Source organism: Sus scrofa, chromosome 5 (assembly GCF_054392235.1).
Source record: "Sus scrofa isolate SSC_HxYL_T2T_F1_AM1 chromosome 5, Sscrofa_HxYL_maternal_Yorkshire_Landrace_v2.0, whole genome shotgun sequence".
NCBI lineage: Eukaryota > Metazoa > Chordata > Mammalia > Artiodactyla > Suidae > Sus > Sus scrofa.
In genome coordinates, this window is record NC_139387.1 from 8,336,301 (window position 1) to 8,362,181 (window position 25,881).

Sequence of the window (25,881 nt, forward strand, 5' to 3'; positions counted from 1 at the left end):
TGAACCCTGGGAGCTCCCTGGTGGCCCAGTGGTTAGGACTCAGTGCTTTCACTGCTGCAGTCTGGGTTCAATCCCTGGTCTGGGAACTGAGATCCCACATCAAGCCACTGCATGCCACAGCCAAAAAAAAAAAAAAAAAAAAGGATGAACGCAAGTCACTCCTGTTGTATATTCTGAACTAGGAGAGGCCACTGATGCTTCTTAACAAATCTTAGTGTGGGGAGCCAGATTTGGCAAATACAAATACAGGATGTCCCCAATACATTTGAATTTCAGATAAACAGTGAATAACTTTAGCATCAATAAGTCCCATGCAATATTTGAGTCATACTGCATAGTAGTAAAAAGAAACAAAACAACTCTGTCGATTACCTGAAATTCCAATTTAACGGCACATTTTATATTTTATCTGGATGCCCCACCCAGGACCCCCTAACCAAAGGCACAGAGTAAATCTTCCCCCTTGCCTACAGATTACTGGCCCCACCAGTATTCTAACCAGCCCCATTGGAAACGTTTCCTCCTTTCAATCCCCAGGCAGACAAGACATGATAAGTGGGAGCTTTTTCCTTATCTGCTGAGTCCAGAGACCTGCCTTGTCAAAGTGCCCAGCACAGTCAAGCACATAGTAGGTGCTCAAAATACCTTCATTCAACCCAGAGCCTGGTGTGAATGGGGCGGGGGCAGCCTTGGCTCTGGGGGCGCCTTCTAAGAGCAGCATGGCTGGGTTGGGGGTGGGGAGGCCAGGCCACGCTTCCTGCGGTTGACTGGGGAGCAAAAGAGAAAATGGTCACGGTTACGTTCCGTCAACCCCTGGACAGCATTTAGGTCATTATCAAGACCCCTGAGTGGCCCATTTTACCACAGGACTCCCCAGCCCTGACTCTTCGTGGCTGGGGAGAGAACCTGGACAGGGAAATAGAAACACCGAACGGAGGAAAGCCAGCGCCTCTGGACTCTAATAACGATGACAAGCAACTGTCCAGCACCTTGTCATCTGTCGGACGCGTTCACAGCCATGCTCTCTCTACAGGCCTCACCAGCCTTAGGAGCTTAGGGAGGACTCGGCCCGTGTTCCAGAGGCTGGTCAGGGCGGCCTGCCCAGGCCTTGCCCGGGAGGTAGGGCCGCGCGTTGGGGGGGCGGCGGGTCCCACCAGTTGGGGGGCGGGGGCGGGGCCTACCTTCTGGGCCTGTTGGATCAGCTGCCTGACCAGCTGTTTGAGGTGGGGCGCCTTCTCCTCCTTGGGCGGGTGGGTGAAGAGGGTGATGCGGCTCACGCCGCGGTAGAAGCTCTCGTCGGTCCAGCCCAGGTCCAGCGGGGGCACCTCGGTGTCGGAGCGGTCAGGCCAGTAGGCCAGGGACTCGCCGGGCTCTGCCCGGGCCTGCGCCGGGGCGGGGGCCGGGGCCTTGGCCTTGGTCTTGCTCTTGCCCCGGGCGGCGGTGGCGGCGGCGGCGGCGACATCCTCGTAGGGGCTCCAGGCGGCGCGGAGGTCCTGGCGCTCCTGGCTGGAGAGGAAGTCCCGCAGCCGCTCCTCCTTGACCCGCTCGCGGTAGGCCTGCTCGCCGCCGCCCAGCAGCGCCTCCAGCGCCGCCCGCCGCCGCTCGCAGTAGTAGAAGGCGGCCTGCGCCTCGGTCACCCTCTCGTTCACGTGCGCCTCGTCCAGGCAGCTCAGCTGGGACTCGGCCATGGCGCCCCGGCCCCGGCCCGGCCGCGGCCCGGGCCCCGCCGCCGCACCTGGAGCCGCCGAGGGGCGGGGCGGCTCACCTGGCCGCGAGGGCGGCCAATCGGCGCGGGCCCGAGTCGCGGGAGCGGCCGTCGGGCGGGGAGGGGCGGCCGCGCCCTCCGCCTCTGCGGGGCGCGAGCGGCGCGGACGACCTCGGGGCTCGGCTGGGGACGCGGCGAGGCCCAGGCCTGCGGGGCCCGGCCCGGGGCGGGAGCTCGGGAGCGGGCAGGAACTGGGAGCCGGGCCGTAGTTAGACCCACGTGCAGCCTCTGACCCGCTTCCGCCTCCTGGCCCCGAACCTCTGGCAAGAGAGAGGTTGGGGGCCTAACCCTTCCTGCCACCGGGCCCGCCAGACACGTCCCCAGGTGCGCGTCCATTTTCCGCCCCCGCTGGTAGGGTCCCCGAGCTCGCTTCTGGGGTGGCCGATCTGACTACGACCAGGTTGAAGGTCCCGGGCCGTGCTGCTTGGCCGGATTGCGACGGCTGAGGAGGGGGCTGTTGGTGTGCAAAAGCGCAATGCTTATAAAACCCCCAGCTCCCAGCCCACGCCCACATGTCCCAGTTATGAGATCAGAGGCCTCCAGGGGTTGTTAATCCAATACCTTTACCAGGACAAAAATTTATTTAAAAAAAAAAAAAAAAAGCCACCCAAAATACAACAAGGATGTAAACAGCGGTGGTGGAACTTCTCCCCTTTTAAAGTGGTATATGCGCGCGCGCGCACGTGTGTGTGTGTGTGTGTGTGTGTGTGTGTGTGTGTGTGTGTGTATTTGAGTACGATAGGCTTCCAGAGGCCCGATTACTTTATCAGTGACTTAAAATATATGTTTGAGCTCAAGGAAGGAAGGCGCGCGCGCGCGCACACACACACACACACACACACACACACATCACCACCACCAGCAGTAGTTGCTCTGCTGTTTGCCATTGGATTAAATACAATCTTCTTAGTCATTAACATATTATTTTGTTCCTGCGCTGCTGTACAATTTGATTCTCCACATTCAAAATATTTTCAGATCATAGCAACCAAAGGCTCACATTTCTCTCATTTTCTAGCACAGCATCTTAGAGCTGGAAGGAGCTTTAGAAACTAAATAATTCAACCCCCTCATTTTACAGATGAGGAATTGAGGCCTAGAAACATGGGGCTCGCCCAGGTCTCCTTGTAAAGGAGAGGCAGTGCCTGGGACCCATGAAGGTCTCCGTGTCTTGGAGATCTTTGCCCTGTGTCCTGGCCACAACTTCTCTTGTGAAATGACGGAGAGTTCTTGGGGACACGGTGTTGACTCTGGGGACTGGAAGAGGTTGCCTAATGTGGGTGCGTCTTCCTCTGATGACCTGGAAAATGAAGTTTAGATTCTCAAATAGCTGCAAGTGTTGTGACCAAAGTCGCTTCTGACATCCCTTGTCAGGTCAGGGAGGGTGGGCAGAGAGGTGCTCTTCATATCATCTGTGTCCTCTGCTACTCTTGGCATCTGGAAGGCCTCGCTCCTAGGGACACTCCACTCTTTTTTTTTTTTTTTTTTTTTTTTTGTCTTTGTAGGGCTGCACCTGCGGCATATGGAAGACCCCCCAGGCTAAGGGTCGAATCAGAGCTGCAGCCACCGACCTACACCACAGCCATAGCCACACAGGATCCAAGCTGTGTCTGTGACCCACCCCATAGCTCAAGGCAACGCCGGATCCTTAACCCACTGAGCCAGGCCAGGGAGCAAACCCGAATCCTCATGGATACTACTCGGGTTCTTAACTTGCTGAGCCCCAATGGGAACTCCAGACACATTTCATCTTTGGATGGAAGAGCATTTAGTTTGTCTTCTAATGATTTGAGGCCCTACAAGATGCCAAAATCTATACCTTGGGGAAACGGAGCTCAGAGCAGTGGGAGGAACAGAAAAACAAACCCACAGGAGGATAACACAGGTGTGATGAAAGTGCTTTTTAACAAACTCAATCAGCAATGCATTGGTAGTAAACATTTACTCAATGCCTACCATATGCCTGGCACACAGTAGGTGCTCAGTACATATTTCTTTAAAGAATGAATTAGGACCAAGAGAAAGGTAGATGCAGGAAACTACAGGGACTTTGAGGAAAGAAGAAATTAATCTGCCCAATGGGATGTAGATAAGAAGGAGATCCAGTTGTGGCTCAGCGGTGACGACCTGGACTAGGATCCATGAGGACTCCGAGTTTGATCCCTGGCTTTGCTCAGTTGGTTAAAGATCCAGCATTGCTGTGAGCTGTGGTGTAGGTTGCAGAAGTGGCTTGGATCTGGTATTGCTGTGGCTGTGGCTGTGGTTGGCAGCTATAGCTCTGCTTTGACCCCTAGCCTGGGAACCTCCATATGCTGTAGGTGTGGCCAAAAAAAGAAGAAGAAGAAGAAGAAGAAGAAGAAGAAGAAGAAGGAAGGGTCCAACAGGCTAGGAATTTTGAGGGGAACCTAAAAGGATAAGAAGAAGTCAAGGTGGAGAGATGGAGTGAAGACATTCTAGGCCAAGGGAGTTGAGTCTAGGTGTGGTCAGAGCCTCATACTGGCATAAGATGCACTTGGGTTCAGTTCAAGATACCCTCGGAGCCTTAAGTGTCCTTATCTGCAAAATGGGCTAGCAATGCTAACCTATGACCTTCCAGTTTGTTGTAGGGATTAAATAAGATCACACATTGGATTTAATTGGCATTTGGGGCTGACTCGTAGAAACTACTTTACAACAGTGCTTCTAAAACTTAACTGAGCATAGTAATCACCTGGGGGTGTCTTGCTAAAATGCAGATTCTGGTTCAGTGGGTCTAAGGTGAGGCCTGAGATTCTGCATTTCCAAAAGCTCCCAGGTAATATTGGTCCATAGGCCACATGTGGCATAGTAGGGATTTCAGAGGCCAGTGAATGAGAGCGTGAACTTACATGTCAGAGAGTCCTGGAATTGGAATCCCATTTTCCTGGTATAAGCTGTGTGTCCCTGGGGAAGTTACCTCTCCTTTCTGAGCCTTAGTCACATCATCAGTGACATGTGGGCATTCGTGAGCACTACCTAATAGGGCTGTGCGAGAAGGGAAACAAGTTATGGAGATACACCAATGAGCAGCGTGTCTGGCATGGCATGGCATCCAGTAAAGGTAGTTCAAGCATGGGAAAGTAGAACTGGAAAGAGAGGGGCGTAGGGACAACTTGCGGGAATTTTGACTTTAGATCTTATTCTGTAGCTCCAGGGGAGCCACTGAAGTTTATTAAGAGACTTATAGAGTCATAAAAAAGTAGCAGCAAGTACTATGTGTCAGGAACTGCGCTAAATATTTTATGTATCTTTCAAATCACGTAATCCTATTAGAAAATTATTATTATCCTCGTTCTACAGGCAAGAAAACTAAAACACAGAGGTTCAGTAAGTCACTCTAGGTCACTCTGCTGGTAAGTAAAAGAGCCAGGATTCAAACCCAGACCATCTGACGCCAGGGCCTGCCTGCCTCCCTACCTTGCAATACTGCCTCCGGTGAGAATGCTAGAAAGGGACAGTAGAAAGAGATAGAAGTCCCCTCGTTTAATAATTTATCCACTCGTCAAACATTTGCTGAATACCTAGCATTGTGCTGAGGGTCAGAAAGCACTCATTCACTTGCCAAATCGTTATGGAGCCTTGATAAGCATGGGGCCCTGTTCCAGGTACGGAGGGTGCAGCTCTGAACAAAACCAAGTCCATGCCCACATGAAGCTTACATTGGGGTGAATGATTGCGGCTCGGGTTTTTCTCCCAAGGTGAACAAATGTTATGTGACACAAGTTGGAACTGGACCACGGGTGAGAGTCGGTATGGAAGATTTTCGTCACAGTTCGTTTTGGAAAGGAGCTTTCCTAACTCTAAGGCCTGTGAGACACACAGTGGTCTTTTCGTCAATTTCCCTTTACCTACCACTGGCTTCTGTATTCAGCCAACTTCTTTGAACGCTGAATGTGCACTAGGTAGCATACTTTCCACCTAGAATAAAAAAGAAGAATCAGACTCGATAGCCAGCTGCCCTGATGATTCCCTCGGTTTAGCTGGGACTCAGATGCCCATAGACGTCTTTACCAGGCAGGGCGATGAGTGACGGCGGCATTCACAGAGAGGTTACAGGCTCTGGAGGCGCTATCAAGTACAAGGGTCTAATTTGGTCCTCTCATCCCAATCTTTGAAGAGGATTGTGAAAGGGATTACTGTGAGGCGCTGCAGATAAATAAATTGAGGTTCTGGGAGATGAGATGCCTGTTCAAATTTATCTGCTGGACACACACCAAGAGGCCTGATTCCAGGCCTTCCACCTTACACACAGCTGAACAGTCTGTGTATTATGGAAGTTCCCAGGCTAGGGGTCAAGTTGGAGCTGTATCTGCCAGCCTGCCATGCACACAGCAATTCGAGATCCAAGCCACATCTTCGACCTACACCACAGCTCAAGGCAACATTGGGTCCTTAACCCACTGAGTGAGGCCAGGGACTGAACCCACAACCTCATGGATACTAGTCGGGTTCGTTACTGCTGAGCCACGATGGGAACTCCAGCACTCTGCATTATTAGTGAGTTTTTTGAAACCCCTTGCCAGCCAGGAAATGAAGTCCTTTTAGGCACAGACCTGATCTACCTTGTGTCTGTGGATGCCCCGCGGGGCGTGACACCCTAGGAAAACCTCTGGTCCTCTACGGCCCTTCTGGTCTTGGTCTGGCGTCTCCCTGAGCTGGGTTGGGCCCATCATGGTTGCATTTCCAACTTTGAAGCCACCTTGCCCAAGGTGACTGCCTGCACCTTCCAGAGAAATCTGCGCCTCCTCCACCAATTCCCCTGGGGCCGCTTCCTCCACGGGCAGAAGCCTCCCCCTCCCGCCTGGGCTCTTGGCTCTCATTCCCCTTCCTGCACACGCTGCCGGCTGTGTGTGCGGTTGTGTGTACGGTCAAGATCTGACACCTCGTCGTTAACATTAATTGTAGCTGTGTTCATTCCTGCTCGCGTCTGTGTTCCCAGGCCCTCCTGTGTAACTCGAGTCCCAGAATAGCCCACCTCATGATATATTCTTAGATAAGCTTCCCAGGGCTGATTTTTTTTTTTTTCCCTCTGTGGCAATTTGTGTCATGAGCACCTGTTGGAAAACGTCGGGGGCTTTCTGGCACCTCCATGAAATTCGTGCTTGCTGCCTGTCCCTGGAGAGGATGAGAGGGGACGAGAGGGTGTCCATAGCTGGGGCTTCGGGGAGGAGGGGGGTTGACCCTGGCCAAACTCGTCGAGCAGCCTTCACCTCTGACCTGCCCTATGGTCTGGAGAAATAAAGGCACCGCAGCCTCTCCCCTGCCCTTCCCGGCTCTCTTGTGCTTTCATCTGCTCCTTCAGGAGTGACCTAATTGAGCAGGGATTCTGCAAGTACCTGCCCACCCCCACCGCCTGGACCCCAGGACTTGGCTGTTTCTGCAACCTTGGAAGGCTCCTCTCTGTGGCCACTTGAAACTGTTCCTGCCCCCCAACAGCCTGGCCCCCTGGGCCATTCCTTCAATGAGAGCGTCCCTCGTGCTGTCCTTGGCCTTCTGGTCCTTTAGATCCCACATGCTCCATGGGCTGCAATGACTCTCCCTCTCCTCTCTCAGCTCCAGAACTTTCTCCTCAGCTCTGTACCCGGCGATCAGGCTGCCTGCTGGTCAGCTCTGCTCAGATGCCCCACAGGCACCTCCGAGGCATCGTGTCTCAAAGGCACCCCTCATCCTCTTCTCCTCCACTGGCTCCCCTACTGTTCCTTCTGGGTCCCTCTCCTCTAGAATGACACCACCCCCCTCTGCCTGGTTGCCCCAGAGAAACACGGACACACTTGGGCTTTCCCCCATCTCAGGGCCACCAGGCCGGATGAGGCTGCTTCTGTGATGTCTCTGCCCAGCCCTCCTCGCTTCATCCCTGTCGCCACGCCCCCTGCCCCCTGCATTGTTACGAGAGCCTCCTAACTGGTCTTCCCAACTCTGTCTTCTCCTGTCACTTTTTCTAACATGCAAATATATCATGTCACTTCCCTGCATAAAACCCTTCTAAGGCTGCTCATTACCCCTGTGCCAAAGCCCAAGCAACTGGCGGCCACTTAGGATCCAAACCTGTTAGGTCTCTCCTCCTCTCTCCCTTCCTCACTATGCCGTGGCTTTGCTTAGGGACTTCCTGCTGCCGAAATGCTCTTCTCTCCGGTCCAGGAGCTGCTCTTCTGAATCCTTTGTCTTCAGCTTGGAGTCTTTCCTGGTCCTCCTGACAGGTGTGGGTTAGGGGTCCTCACTTTATGCCCAGCCACTGTTTGCCACTCATGCTCTTCGTGCTAATGGGTCTGTCCTCCAGCAGGTGGTGGATTCCTGGAAGGCAGGACTGTCCGATTCATCGTGGTGTTCCCAGGCATGTACCCTGAACACTGGACTTTCACCCCACTTTCCCCCCTTTCCACCATTGTTTTACTTCAAACTGACCAGGAAGTTCTTCTTAAGAATGGGTAAGATTCTCTCTCTTCCCTGGCATAGATCAAGGAAGAACAGAAGAATGAGGACCTGGAATGAAAGAGGCAACCCAAATGCATGTGAGTCTTTCTTTCAGCCATTCAGTTACACAATGTGACTCTGTGTGTGTGTGTGTGTGTGTGTGTGTGAGAGAGAGAGAGAGAGAGAGAGAGAGAGAGAGAGAGAGAGAGAGGGAGCGAGAGACAGACTGACGGGGCAGGTGTGGGGCAGAATATGTGTGGCAGGGTAAACTTTAAAGATGAAGGAGAAGGAGTTCCCTGGTAGCTCAGCTGGTTAAGGACCTGGTGTTGTCACTGCAGTGGCTTGGGTTGCTGCTGTGGCGCAGGTTTGATATTTGGCCTGGTGGCACAGGTTCGATTATTCCACCTGCTGTGGTCATGGCCAAACACAAAAACAAAAGCAAAAAACAAAGATGAAAAAGGATTCTGGCGTCCACAACCTCCTGGGAGATGCAGACGGAAGGAGAGGTGGGGTTGGGGGCAGGTTCAGGAAGGGAAAAGAGGGCAGAGTTCAGCTGAAGTCCTGCCAAGGAAGAGGCCCAGGGTTTGGTGCTTTTCCCCACCAGGAAACTCCTCTTCTAGCCCTTCCACCTGGGGCCTGGCTGCTGAGGTCAGAGTCAGCCCATGGCATGTCCTGGGGGGCAGTGACCTAGAGCAATAGCTGGTCACTGGCGAGGTGGCTGCGGCAGATTAGCCTGAGGTCAGCCCTCTGGTCTTCAATGCCTTGTGCTCGGGCTGTATCTGCTGGTTTAGCATAGAAGACTCCTGACCATGAAGCAGGTGGACCAAGACGACCTTTGGCCCCAAACCAGGCTTTCGCCCCCCTCATCTCTCACTGCCCTGCCAGAGGCCCTTAGCCGGACCAGCATGGTGCCATCCCAAGAGCTTCATACCAGAGGCGGAGGGCAGCACAGTCACTAGCAGACATGCTGCCTCCACTGTAGGTTCCAAGGCTGGGAACTGCCTTCGCATCTCCCGCAGTATCCAGCCAGAGTGCATGCGCTGAATATCATGAGACTGAATTCTGAGTAAAACTGTTATCAGTCAAGACAGTAATTCTATTAGCAAGCATGCGTGGAGTACTAGGTTACAGGGGACTTAAGAAAAAAATACAGACCCGCTCCCAGCTCAAAAGGAGCTCAAAAAAAAAAAAAAAAAGCATTTCCTAAACCTGTCTCTCCTGTTGTCCTCGAAGCTGCGAAGGCGTCAGGAATTCTACATTATTTCAGGCCAACTGAATATGTTCAAAAGCTTTTAAAAATATTTACTTTAGATGAACAGTAGATTAGGGATCATCATCTACAAATAATTATTTAATTTCTACAGACAAAAATTCAGATTCAACATATTTTCTAAGCATTTCTTGGCACCAGGACTACATTTGCTCATTTCACCTTTGCATTATGTATTACAACCCATTCATGATAAACTGATAAAGCTGAGGCTCAGAGAGATTCAGCAACCCAATCAGGGTCACACAGCTAAGGACTCAAACCCAAGTCTACTTGCCACCAAGTGTGTGGGAGCCAAGGGCCGGATGGGCTTTACAACAAAACTGCATTTTTCTATATGGTTGCTACTCTTTAAATTTAAAGCAGTCAAAATCAAATAAAAGCTATTGGAAAGCTGGCTGAATAGTCACTACTTCTAGGAGATGCAGGAAAATTAATGCCCCTCACATTTGCATCCCAGCTCTCCTGTGGACCTGGCACTGGGGGAATGGTGACTGCATGAATGAATGGGTGTAATGCTCAAGGCAAATACAGGTTAAACAACGACTTAGTTTGGGTCATGGTGTAAGTGTGTATACACATATGTGCATTTATGTGTGTATTTGTGTGTACATATGCGCATGTATATGCATGTGTCTGTAGTAGAAGTGTGCATATGTATACACGTGCATGTCTGTGAATATGTACATGTGTGTGTATTTCAGGGATGGGGCAAGGATGCGACCAAGAGACAGGTTATCTCCCAAAAGTTCTTGAATCCTTGACTTCCAAGGTGAGTTTGAGCTTCACTCTGTTGGGGCTCGGGAGCCACAGATGGTGTGTGAGCTGGGAGCTGGCAGGATACCAGTGGTGCCCGAGACAGATGTGCCCGGCGGAGAGCACCGGACAAGCCGGAGGCAGAGAGAGTCCGCGGTGGACTCCGGAAACATGTGGCGGCAGAAAAAGAACTGCTCCGGTAGAGTCCGGAGAGGCTCCGAGGGAAACCTCGGGAAGGGGCGGAGCCTCCCTTCACTTCCTCTCTCGGCAGCGGCGGACCTGGGGCGTCCCTGAGCCGCACACCCGGTGGGCGGGGACAGGGGCGCCGTCTTCACCCCTGCAGGGCAGAACACCGCGGACCGAGCGCCTCCCCTTCCCGGCTGCTGGCAGTGCTGGGAATTGGGGTGTGTCTCAGATACTTTCTTTCTTTTTACAGCTGCACCTGCAGCAGAAAAACATCAGCAAAATTGAAAGGATTAAGGAATTTAAGTAAGATATCTGAATTTATCCGCTATGCAGAAATTTTCATTTAAAACTGTACTTGTTTAAAAATGTTCAGCAATTCCTTTTGAGGGGTTATTGTTAATATTAGAACTTCTTCTGCCTCTTTTCCCCCCCCTTTTATGGCCACGCTCATGGCACATGGAAGTTCCCAGGCTAGGGGTGGAATCAGACCCACAGATTCGGGCCTACGCCACAGCCACAGCAACACCAGATCCAAGCTGCATCTGCAGCCTATGCCACAGCTTGTGGCAACGCTGGATCCTTGACCCACTGAGCAAGGCCAGGGATTGAACCTACATCCTCAGGGACACTATGTCAGATTCTTAACGCTCTGGGCCACAAGGGGAACTCCTCAACTATTTTTAAACACATTTTAAAACAGCTCTGAGCCCAACCAAGGGATCTGGGCTAGAATTCCTTATTTACTTAGTGTCTGCTCATGCCTGTCTTTGGGGACTGAAACCCCCAAAGTCACAGGACACAGGCTCTGCATGCACACACCCCTCTAGAGCAAGGCCATAAGAGCACGTGTCAGGAGACGGTCTGCAGAAGGAGAGTTACTCCAGGCTGAGGGTGGAATCAAGGAAGACTTCGTGAAGGAGGGGGCTGTTTCCCTGGCCTTGCAGGCTGGCTAGGATGTGGACAGCGGTGAATAGAAAGGACGGAGAGCTCCAGGTGGGGACCTGCAGGAGCTCGGTTGCCAAAGAAGGCAATGCAGGGCAAAGTTCAGGGCAGAGTAGCCCAGATGTCCACCTCCCCTGAGGAAGCCACTTGTACCCAAGCCAAGCATGGCAGGGGGTAGGGTTTCCAGTAGAGAAAGTGCCTGGCCCAGGTAGCCGAGAGCCTGGAGGCAGGTGACTGGCCAGAGGAAATGATGGTGGCTGTGGGACATCTCTGCCTGGCCTGGCATTCCCCCCTTCAAGAATCACTCCTTTAGCTGGCCAACGGCCTCAGGACTTTGTCCCTGGCGGGCCACCGTTGCAAACAGCCGTCACCTGGAAGAGGGTGGGTGAGGCCCAGGGAGGGGTGAGCTCCCAAAGTTGATTCACTCCATCAGCAAATTATCAGTGTGATGGGTGCCAAGAGACGCACCCCGAGGGGGGGCTGAATACAGGGCAGGCAAGTTTCAAAGGAGAGAAGGCCTTCGCAGCAACCTGTCTGGGGGCAGGGCGGGGTGAGGAAGGCGGTGTCTGCCAAGAAGGAGGGGGTAGCGGGGCTGCCCATCCCTGGCTGGGCCCTCGCCAAGCAGTTCCTCTAATTTTGTTCGCTTCTCGTGATAACTCTGTGCTGTTGTCTCCAGTTCTCCTGAACAACTCAGAGAGGTCAGGCAACTTGTCCAGGCTCAGCACTCAGCTGGGGGCAGAGTCTGGACTGGAGCCCAGGTCTCTGATTCAAAGCTTGTGCTTTCTTGATTTTTCCACATGGCCTGCAGGAGTAGTTAGAAAGAAGGGGGCACCGGGGTGCATGACTCAGTATGGGGCTTCTTGGCAGGGTTGGGAAAGTCTAGCATGCCCCTGAGCAGGGCTGGTAGCTGAAAGGCCACTCGCCCTGACCATCCCAGGGGTTCTCGTCCCTGTGTACAAAGTATGAATTCCTCCTGCCCCCAACTGGGAGGAAGCGGGGGTGGGGAACGTTCCCTCATTTGACGCCAGCATCCTGGGTCAGCATCATTTTTGCCGTGTGTGTATGGCAGTAGGGAAGGATCAGGAGTGGCCAAGACTCAGAACTGGACCAGGAGGCAGGGTCTGAGGAGGAAAGGGCGCTGCTGGGGGTGGAATGTCTAGACCATCTTCTGGGGTCACAGGGGCCATCTGTGACAAAGGGCATTGGGTGGTGGGGGTGGGGACATGCAGCTGGCAGCCAGGGCTCGGCATGAGGTCGGGGGATGCTGGGGCATGAAGCAGCCTGTAGTCTTTGGAGATCCGGGAGGGCAGATGGACAGGATGGTGGGGTGTTGGGAAACTTCAGCAACAGGAATCTGGATTCTGGGAGGGTGATATTGTGAACAAGGCAGGCGAGGGGTAGGGCTGGGCACTGCAGAGATTCCAGCCTCTGGGCCTGGGCGGGATCTTGCTATAGAGACCAGAGAAGAGGGTGGGGCCAGGCCTCAGAACAAAAGCAGGATGGAGAAGCAAAGCCTGCACTGTAGGAGTCAGGGTTGGCCCCTCTGACCTGGGACAGGCTGGGCCTGTGACAAGGCTCCCGCAGCAAGAGAAGAGTCAGTAAAGCCCAGGATTGGGTAGACACCTGTCTAACAGGACACATGCTCTAGCAAGTTGGGGATCACAAGGGGACTTCTTTAGGAAGTCTGGGTTCAGAAAAGGACCTGGAGGAGTGCCCATCGGGGCTGAGCGGAAACGAATCCAACTAGGAACCATGAGGTTTCGGGTTTGATCCCTGGCCTCGCTCAGTGGGTTAAGGATCTGGCGTTGCCGTGAGCTGTAGGTGTAGGTCGCAGAGGCGGCTCTCTTGGATCCCGAGTTGCTGAGGCTGTGGTGAAGGCCAGAGGCTACAGCTCCAATTAGACCCCTAGCTTGGGAACCTCCCTATGCCACGGGTATGGCTCTAAAAAGCAAAGAAGGAAAGAAGGAAGGAAGGAAGGAAGGAAGGAAGGAAAGAGAAAGAAGGAAAGAAAGAGAAAGAAAGAGAAAGAAAGGAAGGAAGAAAGAAAGGGACCTGAAGAGCCTCAAGAACTTATGAATATTGATTCCAGAAGCTTTGTGTCCTAATGGAGACACAGGCTCACTAGTTTCTCTGTTTTATTTTAAAGGCAAATAACTCAATCCACTCTCTTTCCTTACTCATCTTGAGTCATTCTTACCTAAGAAGAGTCTGGTGATCAGTGTTTATTTAGTCTGCGCGGCCCGCGTGCATCAGCAGGAACTAACGCGGCCTCTCCTCACTTTACTGACAGGGAAACAGAGGCCTAGCGGGGTGAGGAGACTTCCCTAAGGCCCGGTCGCCCAGAGAGTGGGAGAGCAGGGTCCAGGCCCGGGGCTCCCTCTGCTTTGCGCCCCACCTCATCTGCACTTGCCATGGCAACCAGGCCAACCCCCAGCGTGGGAAGCAGAGGCTGTGCGTAGCAGTTACCTAGCAACTCCCGGGAACCAGGTCAGAGCAGGGCGAGTGAGGCGCCTGCGCGGCTCACGCTGGGGAATTCAGACCTGTCAGAATGAGATCGCCCACGTCATTCTGTGGCCACAGCTGACCCTGGATAGAGGCATACCTGGAAGCTCCTGCTCGGGGGAGTCTCACACCAGGACCCGAGGGTTGCTGGGACTATGGCACAGAGCCGGGCTAGCAGGGGGAAAAAGCAGACACAGGCCTTACCCCTGAACCTTTCTGGTTTCTCTGAATAGCATGCAGCCTGTCCCCACTGCCATGCTATCTTAATCTGCACACGAGACTCCACAGAGGACTGATGGCAGAGTGTGTGTGTGTGTGTGTCTGTGTGTGAATCCGTGTGTGTGTATCTGTGTGTTTGTGTGTGTCTACATGTGTGTATTTGTGTATGTCTATATGTGTATCTGTGTGTGTGTGCATGTCTGTATCTGTGTGTGTCTATATGTGTATCTGTGTTTGTGTGCGTGTCTATGTGTATTTGTGCGTGTCTATATGTGTATCTGTGTGTGTGTGCATGTCTGTATCTGTGTGTGTCTATATGTGTATCTGTGTTTGTGTGCGTGTCTATGTGTATTTGTGCGTGTCTATGCGTGTATCTGTGTGTACCTCTGGTGTGTGTGTATGTGTGTCCATGTAGGTATTTCAACCTGGACGGGGAAAACTGGAAAGCTGTGTTCCCTAACACTGTCTTCTTCTCCTTTTTTTTTTTTTTTTTTTTGTCCTTTTAGGGCCCCACCAGTGGCATATGGAGGTTCCCAGGCTAGGGATCCAATCAGAGCCGTAGCCACTGGCCTACTCCACAGCCGCAACAACGAAGGATCCAAGCTGCGTTTGTGATCTACACCACAGCTCACGGCAATGCTGGATCCTTAACCCACTGAGCGAGGCCTGCATCCTCATGGATACTAGTCGGATTCATTAACCACTGAGCCATGACGGGAACTCCAAGGCTGCCTTCTTTATCTCAAGAAATGTTTATGGAATCACCTGGTCATAGACTAGGTAAATCCCTTTCTACTCTTCCTATAGACTGGGGCTTCATACCACCTCCCACCACCACCCGCTCCCACCCGGCTGTTCCCTGGGTTCCCAGGTTCTGCCTCCTGGAGGGTCCTTCCCACAACATGAAGATCTAAGCCAGTCACGTGGCCTCAGCCCTCAGAAATGGCTGGTTTAAGAATGGCATGTGATCTAGTCTTTGCCAGTGGGATCCATGGGAATGGCTGCTGAAGGACTTCTGGGAAAGGTTTTTCTCACTAAAATTGGGAGGGAAGGTGCTTCTTCTTCATCGGACGCTGTCCGTCTGCATGTGATGCCTGGAACTGCAACGGCTGCTGAGAAGAGATGCCACTGGTGCTCAGAGGACGGCTTCGTTGAGCCATGGATTTGAGCAAGCCGGGAACTGCCCTTCCTCTGCCCTCTTGTGTGGGGCATCACGAACCCCTCGTTTAGAATACTTCTGGTCAGGCTTCCATTTTCTCACAGGCAAAACCTTCCTACCTGGTACTCTTGCTTCCTGGCCTCAGGCTGACTCTCTTTCCTCTGGTGAGTGGGGTGCTCAGTAGATGCCAGGACAAGGCTTGGTATTGAAGGTAAAGGACCCAAAGAAAACAAATGTCTCTCCTCCTGAATAAGTCAAAGATGTGACACCTTGGGCCTTTATCACCCAAGTCAGAACTGATATCGGACCTGCAGTTGCACAGCCAGCTACTTGCAGGTCTGAATAGGTTTCTTCCTAAAGAGCCTGAAGGCATCTCTTATATTCCCAGCGTCGAGCACCCGTCAATCATTCACTCGTTCATGGCGGTGGTGTGCTGGAGCTGGCTCTCGGCTGCTGGTGAGAACCAACTGTGTACGTCTCTGCCCCACTCTGAGTTCAGGGATGGCATGTTAGTAGCTTGAAGTCAGCCGGGATGGGAGGTTTTTTCCTAAATGGACTGAATTTGTTAGAGCAGTTCTAGGAACAGTTTTTAGAGATGAAGACAGAGACTTTTTTTTTTTTTTTTTTTTTTTTTTTTTTTTTTTGGCTGTGCCTGGGACATGCAGAAATTCCTGGGCCATGGACCGAGCTCAGCAGTAATCAGAGCCACAGCAGTGATGATACCAGATCCTTAACCCACTGAGCCACCAGGAAACTCCTAGATGTTTTTCTTATACTGTCTGTTCCCACACATGCATAGCCTCCCATTATCAGCATCCCCCACCAGGGTGTTGGATTTGTTACAGCTGACGAGCTCACAGAGCCATCATCATCATCTGAAGTCCATAGTTTACTTCAGGGTCCACTCATGGGCCTGGACCCATGTGTAAGGACTTGCAGCCACCATTATAGGTTCAAAGAAAACAGTTTTAGCGAAGCCCTAAAAATCCTCTTTTGCACCTATTCTTCTCTCCCTTTACCCTTAGCAACCTTTGATCTTTTGCCTTTTCTGGATGTCAGGTGGTTGATATCGGACAGTATGTAACCTTCCCAGATTGGCTTCTCTCACTTAGTCATACATGTCTAAGTTTCCCTCTTGTGTTTTCATGGCTTGGTAACATTTATTTTTAGTGCTGAATACTATTCCATCGTCTGGATGTCCCGCAGTGTGTTTATCCATTCACTTGCCGAAGAACATCTTGGGTGCTTTCGAGCGCTGGCAATTACGGACAAAGCTGTTATAAACATTTGTGTGTGGACATAAATTTTCAGTCCCTTTGGGAGATGCCAGGGAGCACCATTGCTGGATCAATGCCATGTTTCATTTTCTAAGAAACTGCCCAACTGTCTATCAAAGAGCCTGTACTATTTTGATTTCATTTCATTTGCACCAACAGTGAATGAGATTCCTGTTGCCCCACATCCTCCCAGCATTTGGTATTTTGGATCTTGGATTTTCTAAGAGGTGTGTAGTGGTGTCTTAATTGTTTTAATTTCATTTCCCTAGTGACACACGATGTTGAGCATATTTTCATCTTACTTGTGATCTTACGTCTTCTTCAGTGAGATGTCTGTTCAAGTCTTTTGCCCATTTTTGAATTGGGTTGTCATTTACCTATTGTTTGGTTTTAAGAGTTCTCTGTGTATTTTGTTCTCCTTTCCTTCCTTTCTTCTTTCCTCCCTCACTTTCTTTCCTTCTTTCCTTTCTCCCCCGCTTCTTTCTTTCTTTCTTTCGACAGGCACATGACATGTGAAAGTTCCCGGGCCAGGGATCTAACCTGTGCCCCAGTAATGACCCAAGCTGCTACAGGGACAACACCGGAGGTTTAACCTGCTGCACCACAAGAGAATTCTTCTTTGTGTGTTTTGCATAACAGTCTTAAAGAACATAACTAGCAGATATGACTTTGGCAAAGATTTTCTCCCATCCTATGGCTTGTTTTCGCATTCTCTGGACATATGGTAGGGATATTTACACCGTAAAATTGGCAAACACAACAAATCAGCGTTTTCCTCAGAGAGCCAGTTGTTCAACTTTTACCAGCAAACATATGCATGCATGTACCAACCATTTATTGGAGGAACTGTTTGCTCGTGCCCTCAAAAATGATCAGTCCAGTGTGGCGGGGGTGAGGGGGTGGGGGACAAGTCTGCATCCCTGACTGTAGGAGAGTTCTCAGTATTAAAAGAGAAGCAGAACAAGGATGCCAGAGGACATAAAGGAGGGGCATCTGCATCGTCCATGAAGTTGGGATGGCTTCCTAGCCCAGAACGTGAGCCCTGACCTAAGTACTTTAAAGGGAGCAGCAGTCGTCTGGATCCATACTGCCCAGTAAGATAGATAGCCGCATCTGGCTATCTGGCTCATTTTGCTAGACTCATTGCCCACCACATTGGGTAGGGCACAGAGAGAACTTTTCCATCATCATTGCAGAAAGTCCTAATGGACAGCACTGGTCTAGACAAAAAAGTGGGAGAAAGGCCTTCCAGGCAGAAGGACCAGAGTGGGAAGACTCAGAGGTCTGAGACGACGTGACTCATTCTGGGGAGAGACGGGAAATTCAGCTGAACAAACAGGCAGCCATCAGATCACAAAACGTCTTTAGTGGGAGGCCAGGGCGTTTAAACTCTAGCCTGAAAGCTATGGGGAGCCCCTGAAGGCTTTAGCAGAAGCCTGATGTCATCTGCTTTGCATGTCAATAAGCTCTCTCTGGCAGTCAGTGGAGCGTGGATGAGGGGCCAACCAGGGGGTAGGGAGACCAGTTCAGAGACACTTGCATCCCCTGGCGGGGGAGGGAGGGCAGTTTGAGGTGAGGCAATGACTGTGGCACAGATGCCGAGAGGGCAGGGGCGAGGGGTGTGAAGGACCCACTCTGTGGCTGATTTCGTGTGGCCCGTAGGAGGTGCTTTCTAAGTATTTGATAATTTCATGAATGAATTATAGCCGAGCCCAGACTGTACAGCTTCGGTGCACGTCCCCTGGGCCCTTAGGTGGTATCTATTCCACAATTGAAGAGGGCAGGGCCTTTTTTTGTTGTTTTTGTTTTTTTTCGGCTGAAGGAGAAAGGAGCCATAGGGAGAGAGACAGACAAGAGAGCTGGATGGGAAGGTGGAAGCCCTCGTCCTGTCTGAAGGAGAGGGGGCTCCGGTGAGAAGGAAATCCGCAGTGAGGTCTCCTGGACCCAAGCAGTGCCTCCCTGGGGCCCAGGAACAGGGGCTACTCAGAGCTGGGGGAAGTCATTCTCCAGCCAGCCCTTGCCGCATGGACTGTAGGGCAGATTTGGTTTCCTCAAGGACTGGGCCGTTTTGCCAGCAGACAGATGCAGTGCCCAGCGTTGGGGAAGCCACTGTCAGCAGAGGCTGTTCCTGGGCCACTGGACATGCCCAAGTAGGAGATGCATGCAGGCTGGTGCTTAATCTCATGAAAGATAGGCAGCCTCTGTCTCTTGGACTTCTAAAAGTAACTGGAGATTTGAGAGCTGGTGGCTAAGGGCTCCTGTAACTTGGGCATCAGTGTTAATATCACCTTGTTTGTACCTGTGTGTCTGTAAGGCCTGGGACACTTGGGTCACAGAATGATTGATGGGTGAGATGAGGCTTGTTCACTCATTAAACAGATATTTATGGAGCCTGGGTGAGCCATGAACAGCGCTAGGTGCTGAGTATACAATGGTTTATAAAACAAGGAAGATCCTAACCCCCCCAGGGAGCTTACTGTCTAATCGTCCTACCAATCCGTCTGGCGCCATCATCTGTATATGGGCTCTTCAGGACAAGCCCCAGGAGCCGCGAGTCTAGTGGGAAGGATTTGTTTAGGTTAGGGGTCAGGAAAGGACAATTTGAGAGAGAGACATTTAAACCAAGACCTAGGAGTTCTCGCTGTGGTGCAATGAGACTGAGGGGGATCCTAAGACACAGGTTCCATCCCCAGCTCCGTGCAGTGGGTTAAGGATCTGGCATGGCCACAGCTTCGGAGTAGGTCACAAGCATGGCTTGGATCTGGTCTTTGGCCTGGGACCTCCATGTGCCACGGGGCGGCCAACAAAGAAAAAAACAAAAAACAAACAAACAAAAAAAACAGACCTGGAGATGCATCGGAGTTAGCCGAGGGAAGCGCAGGGGACGTGCGTTCCAGGTAGAAGGAACCCCAGGTGTGAAAGATATGCGGACACATCCTTGGCTGTCTCGAAGCAGAGTGGCCGGTGGGACAGGGGCGTGAAAGCAGGAAGGGAGAGGAAGGAGGGAGGCTGGGAAGGAGGGAGGCTGGGAAGGAGGGGTCAGTCCTCACGGGGCCACATTAGGTCTATGGATTTAAACCCTTAGGTGGTGGACAGAGGAGCGATGCCATCAGAATCATGTTTTACGAGGCTTGCGTGGGAGTCCGGGAGTTGGTGACAAGAGCGCGTGCCCGGAGAAAAGGGTGGAGGTGAGTTCAATTGCCTAAGAAAGATGATGGCAATGTGGCTGAGATGATGGAGAGAAGGGGAGGAGTCTGGGGAGAATTTACAAGAAGAATTGAGCCAATATCTCTCAGGCTCTGGCCTTAGTATAGGCAGGCCAACTTCAGACAAGGCAAACAGCAAATATTTGGACCATGCCTGTCTGTCCCCATGTGGCCTATTTTGCTTTGAGTTACCTGAGACCTGATGACATCACTGGGGTCCTTCCCCTACCTGTGAGCCTGACCACACCTGATGGGAGTTTAAGGATTTCCTGAGAAAGCTTTCATAATGTCTGTAACCTCTGCTCATGTTTATAGCAATTATGTTAGGAAATCCCTGTTTGTATTTCATCTGAATGCCCTAAAATTTCTTTTTTCTTTTTTGTCTTTTTTTGCCTTTTCTAGGGCCACTCCCATGACATATGGAGGTTCCCAGGCTAGGGGTCTAATTGGAGCTGTAGCCACCAGCCTGCGTCACAGCCACAGCAATGCAGGCTCCAAGCCGTGTCTGCGACCTACACCACAGCTCACGGCAACGCCGGATCCTTAACCCACTGAGCAAGGCCAGGGATTGAACTGCAATTCATGGTCTCTATTCAGATTTGTTTCCACTGCGCCACGATGGGAGCTCCAAAAGTTTCTTGATTCTTGATGGAGATGAAGATGCTAAAATAAGAAGTCTGGGCTGCCAAACGCGAATGATGTTATGACAGTTCTGAATCACGTCTGTCTATCCCCCAGTCTGTCTTATTTGTTAGCAACCAAGAAAAATGCCCGACTAGCCCTAGAAGAAGGATGCGGTTAGATGTTCGTAGCTGTTTAGCTCACTGCCGAGTTCACGGCCCTTGTGCACTCAGCCCCATCGCCTCATCCCGTGATGCACAGGCAGGATTGAACTAGAATCTGCATTTTAACACACTCCTCAGGCAATTCCTAGGCACCTACATTTTGAGAAGCACTGCCTCGGGTCACTCTATGGCCATTTAAAAGTGGGTGGGCAGTGGCCAATGCAAGATATTTGACAAGCGGGAAGCCTCAGCAAGCGGTAAGGGAGGTTCAACTGGTCCAGCAGGAAATGGATTTTCTCTGAAGTTCCCGGTGGCTCCCAAATCAAGTAGAATGCAGAGACAATGTGTTGTTTCCTGGTTGTGTGGCTGCTGAGAGGCGCTGCCGGGTGGGGGTGGGGGGAGGGGACACGCCCTGGTGCTGACATGCTATCAGATGGAGGGTAACTTCCTGGGGCAGCACCAGGGGCCAGGGAGGGTCAGCCTTCCTTCCCCCGCCAGAGTGGACACCTTCCTTGTCCTTTCGGTTTGGTCCCCAAAGGCCCTTGTTCTCTGTGGGTGGTTAGGATGATTCTTGCTTCCTTTTGTTTTTCCTGTCTTTTTAATGGCCGCACCCAAGGCACATGGAGGTTTCCAGGCTAGGGGTCTAATCAGAGCTGCAACTGCGGGCCTACACCACAGCCACAGCAATGCAGGATCTGAGCCGTGCCTGCGACCTGCCCCACAGCTCTCGGCAAAGCTGGGTCCTTAACCCACTGAGTGAGGCCAGGGATTGAACCCACATCCTCATGGATGCTATGAGTTCGATCCTGCTGAGCCACGATGAGAACTTTCTCTTGCTTCATTTTCAACCACGTGATGAGCAGGAGCAAGGCTGTTTTAGCACCTGGATTAAAAACACTTCCACAATGGCCTCTGGTGGGACAGAAGGTCCAGTTTCAAGGCTTCTGGAAGCCTTGCCCACACTGTGTCAGCCTCTCCAGGCCGGTGACCCCGCCTCCCCAATGGAGGGGTGTGTGACCCAGACCCCAGGCCCAGCCCAGCAAAACCAAGGCGATTGTTTTATTACTGCTTTCTTGAGGAGTGCTTTTTTTTTTTTTTTTTGTGGGGGTCCGGGGGGCGGGCTTGCACCTGCAGTATATGGAAGTTCCCAGGCTAAGGGGTCGAATCAGAGCTACAGCTGCCAGCCTACACCACAGGCACAGCAACTCGGGATCTGAGCTGTGTCTGTGACCTACACCACGGCTCACGGCAATGTCAGATCCTTAACCCACTGAGCGAGGCCAGGGACTGGACCTGCGTCCTCATGGATCCTAGTCGGATCCATTATCATGGAACAACGATGAGGACTCCTCTTGAGCAGTGTTTTAAGGCACAAAACCAGAACAGAATTCGGTCGTTTCCCTCTGCCTTCGCGGCTGCCGTCCTCCCCATCATCAGACAAATGGATGAAGCAAGGCTGTGGGGCCATTTCAAGCACATGGTTTGTAAATCCCGTAAAATCAAACACTACTCTTGGCTCTTATTTACTGTAACACGTCTGCCTCACCGAGCCCCAGGATAGCTGATTAGGGCTCCTTCGCCTCTGTTTTCCCTCCCTCTCTCCGGCTCTTTTGTCTCCGAGCCGGCGGGGTCCTTGCCCTGCCTTCCGGCTCCTTTCTCTGCTCCCGCCCTCCTCCCCGCCCAGTGGGTCGCTGTGGTCCCTCCTCCCTGCACCTGGTTGGCCCCCTGACGGCTCAATCCTGTCTTCATCACCTGTCCCACTTAACCTTCTGTCCCTCTGCCTCCTTCTGGGCCTCTCCCGCTGCTCTCGCTCTTGTGAAATGTCTCAGCTCCCCTCTCCCTTCCACATTTTCTTTTCCAAAGGCTGCTCCTCACTCCCTCACTCTCCCTGCTTCTCTCAGACTATTTTCTATTTTCTCTCTTCTCCCAAGACCCGCCCACAGAATCCTGGAACTCAGAGTCAAAGGGACAGCCAATGTTACATGGAGGGTTAGCATCACCGTAGGTAATGGCTGCCTGGCCCTCCTCAGAGGGGGAAGAACTGGGAGGGGACACAGCAGCAGCCCCCCTCCGTCCCATACTCCCTCCCCAACACTTCCCTTTCTTTGATGTCTCAGCACACACACACACACACACCCACCCACCCACACACACACACCCACCCGAGGTGCCTTCCTGCAGGCAGGTTCGTTCAGGCTCCTCTAAAACACTGAACTTCCTCCTCCAGGGTCGCTGCTCCCCAGCCAGGCTGGTCTCTGCTTCACCCCTCAGGGTGAGCCCTTGGAGACACAGTCCGAGGTGACAGGAGAGGCAGTGGCTGTGGGGTTCCTTCCCAGGTGCAGCTCACAGGGTGGAAGAAGTGCTGGCCGTGGTCCAATAGTTGGAGGGAGCAGGAAGCTCTCTCAAAGCAGCTGCCACCCAGGGTCATGGTCGATCAAGCAATCGATCAACCAACAAATCAATCGAGAAGCAATGCTCTTGTGGGGCGGGCTTCTCTCTGTGCCACTGGGCAGAGCATCTTCAAAACACAGAAAACCAAGGGGGAAAACAAACAGGGCCCAGAAGAGACACTCTGGTAACTATAACACAGTGGCTTTAATCCACCATCCTTGGCCAGGGCTTCTCCAAGCGCTTTACAGAGTCTAGGAAGCTGCTGTCTTGGCTGCTGGGAAAACAGCTTCCACTCAAGTAAGCCCCCGGGGGGATTTGTGAAAACCCCTCCATTTCCCAGCACCTGGATCCTCCGCTGCCTCCAGTCCTCCAGGATTAGCTGAGGAACATGCACTTGTGGGAGATGCAGGTCTTAGCTGAGCACTGGCTGGGGGGGCCAGCCTTGCACCCCTTCCCGCTCACCGCTTAGATGGGCAGAGGTGCGCTTTCACTTTCAGGGCAGCAGTGCCCACCCCGGGGTGGAGTGGGCGGGGAGGTGGGGGTGGGCAGGAGGGACCATCCCTGCCCACCCTCAGGGGGAGCAGGACTCGCAGGTAAAGCTAGAACTTGTCCCATGAAGTCCAAGTCCACCCTGTTGTTCTGCATCCAACGCCAGGTGTGGACCCCGCTCAGCTCCTCTCTGAAAATTCCCAGGGCGAGGGGGAAGCGGTGCCATTTCAGGACAGGAAGAACGTCAGTTTCGTTTCCCTGCTCCCTGCCTCGCGGCGCCCCCGCGCCTCTGCACACCCGCTGAGGAAGTAGAAACATAAGTCTGAATATAATTCATCCAAGTTCCTTTCGTGTCAACTAAGTAACCTACTAAATTGCCAATAAATTACTATTATGAACATAGACGTAGGCATATATACAGGTGCGTATACACACACACACATATGGATGGATGCGTAGTTCCAGTTTTTCTTCCTTGCCCCGTCTCTTGCAGGCAGCTTCATTCAAAAGCCTCCGACCCTCCAAAGGGCTTCACCGGGTCATAGGCGCCACGTAGTTGGCAGGGAAGAGGCCCAGCTTGTTGTGCAGGCGGCCGGTCCACCAGGACGGGTTGGAGCTGTCCAGGACCTCAACCACCTCTCCGCACTGGAATCCCAGCTCGTCATCCTCGAGGGCCTCAAAGTCGTACAGCGCCCGGGCCCACCGCACTCGCTGTCAGGGGTGGAAAACAGAGGGGTCCGGCTGAGCCAGGCTGGCCGGGCTGGCATCGGAACCGCGGGCACAGGGGAGGGGGTGTGCTGGCCCTGGCTCCGAGTCGCAGCCCTCCATGAGCAGGCTGCCCCGGAGGCTGACAGCCACTCTCCAGAGACATTTCAAACCCTGCTGCGACTGCACGCAGACTGGGAGGCAGAGCCCAGAGAACAGCCACGCTGGTCGCCAAGGCCCCAAGAGGATCCTGGAGAGCTACCCTCCCTGCATCAATAGGCGGCTTTTTGTTTTCTTCAGGTGACAAACAGAATGCAGCGTGCCCACACTAACAGCCCTTGGTTGCCAGTTCCCCTGAGCCAAGATGGATCTCCTTCTGCTAGACTCACAGCCAGGAGACATGAGGACGGGCCAAGGCCCCACAGCCAACAGAGAACAGCAGGCAGGATGGCTGTTCCAGGTGGGACCGGCTCCACCTGGAACTCTCGCCTCCCTCCCACCCCCTGCAGCCCCACCTACGGGGTTCGTGCCACCTCTGCGTGGGCTCCGTGCGGTTTGACATCTCTCCTGGAGGCCCAACAGTTTCTCTACCGACCGCACTGCCTCCTCCATTGATGCCGGAGAGGGAAATCCACGTACCCCGGCCACTTGGAGCTGCACCGGGTCTGTGTGTCTCCGGTGCATGAGGGCGGCGTTCATTTCGCTGCCCATGCCCAGGCCACAGTGCCCGTCGTTTATGTCCAGGCTGCCTCCACGGCGATCCTAGAAACAGATGCAACAGAAGACCCATCACCACACCGCCAGAAGCATTCCTCACGGGCTCCCCCAACACCTTGTGCCAAGGTCATTGGCCCAGCCAGTGCTCCAGGAAGACTTACTGATGATGACAATAGACCCGAGATAATGGGGAGGGGGGAGGGTGACAAACAGACCCAGATTGGGAAGATGATGCCAGATTTCATTCATTCAATCAAGGAACATCTATCAGGCACCTACCATGTGTCTAGCACTGTCCTAAGCACGAGGATATGTCACTAGAAAGAGAAGACCCCCGTCTTCAAGGAACATCAGTTTAGAGGGGGAGCCATACACATGTAAGTGATGGGTGAGCACAGAGAAGTGTCTGAGGCGGCTGGGTAATCAGGGAAGGCCTCCTAGAGCAGGTGATATTTGAATTCCAGTTTAAAGAGGAATAGAATCGACTAGGAAAGGGTGTTTCTGACAGAGGCGACAGCACATAAAAAGTCTCAAAAGCATAAGAGAAAACACAGTGGACCATTCCGGTAACTGGTAAGAGCACTGCTGGAGGGGGCGTTTGCGTGGGGAGTCAGGGGAGGTGGCAGGGTGAGGCTGGCGAGACAGATATGGACAACTCACAAAGGTCTTTGTACGCCCTGCTAAGGAATTTAGGGACGATGTTATCTGGCTGTATTGTCCGTCTCGGTAAGCCGCCTAAAATCCCATCTGGAACAAGGCGGGGGATAAATAAATAAATAAGCAAGGTTCCATTTCTGGTGTTAATCCGTTTTTCTTGTCGATCTCAACAGCCAGATGGGTTAAGAGGCATGAAAAGATTTGGACTTGTGCTGGAGGGAAAATGAAGCAATTGTTCACGGAGTCCTCAGGGTAAGGACACACACACACACACACACACACACACACACACACACACACGTGTTCAAACAGGGAGCCATTTAATTCAGAGATGTCTTCGCTGAGAGCAGTTGCCATATTTCTGCCGCCTGGGGGCCCAGGGTCTCTTTATGAACTCAGTGAGACACCATGGGGCTGGGCTGAGGC

The 25,881-nt window shown here is 52.5% G+C and overlaps 2 protein-coding genes and 2 long non-coding RNA genes across 8 annotated transcripts in view; 1 reads left to right on the plus strand and 3 right to left on the minus strand.

The window, feature by feature from the left end:
- FAM83F (family with sequence similarity 83 member F) overlaps nt 1-1,711 on the minus strand; it is a 34,030-nt gene extending 32,319 nt beyond the window's left edge. The window contains exon 1 of the mRNA XM_005663777.3: nt 1,182-1,711. Within this exon, the coding sequence (XP_005663834.2) occupies nt 1,182-1,688 (507 nt within the window). The 5' untranslated portion in view covers nt 1,689-1,711. The remainder of the gene's footprint in view (nt 1-1,181) is intronic.
- A 6,451-nt stretch (nt 1,712-8,162) lies between these two features.
- Nucleotides 8,163-25,589, plus strand: LOC110260640 (uncharacterized). Its single transcript, XR_002343889.2, has 4 exons — nt 8,163-8,292; nt 10,169-10,236; nt 19,591-19,693; nt 23,870-25,589. It is a non-coding gene; the product is annotated as an uncharacterized LOC110260640 (long non-coding RNA).
- Nucleotides 9,474-13,804, minus strand: LOC146403117 (uncharacterized). The gene is made up of 2 exons (XR_014803021.1): nt 13,546-13,804; nt 9,474-10,662 (listed from the first exon to the last, which is right to left on the minus strand). It is a non-coding gene; the product is annotated as an uncharacterized LOC146403117 (long non-coding RNA).
- The window catches only part of GRAP2 (GRB2 related adaptor protein 2), a 75,729-nt gene continuing 72,920 nt past the window's right edge, over nt 23,073-25,881 (minus strand). For 3 of the 5 annotated variants that reach the window (XM_084955244.1, XM_084955245.1, XM_013997501.3), the window contains 2 exons: nt 24,601-24,843; nt 23,073-24,087 (listed from right to left, as the gene is read on the minus strand). In XM_084955244.1, the coding sequence (XP_084811370.1) occupies nt 23,908-24,087; nt 24,601-24,843 (423 nt within the window). In that variant the 3' untranslated portion in view covers nt 23,073-23,907. The remainder of the gene's footprint in view (nt 24,088-24,600; nt 24,844-25,881) is intronic. The other 2 variants (XM_084955246.1, XM_013997505.3) reach the window with 1 other exon arrangement.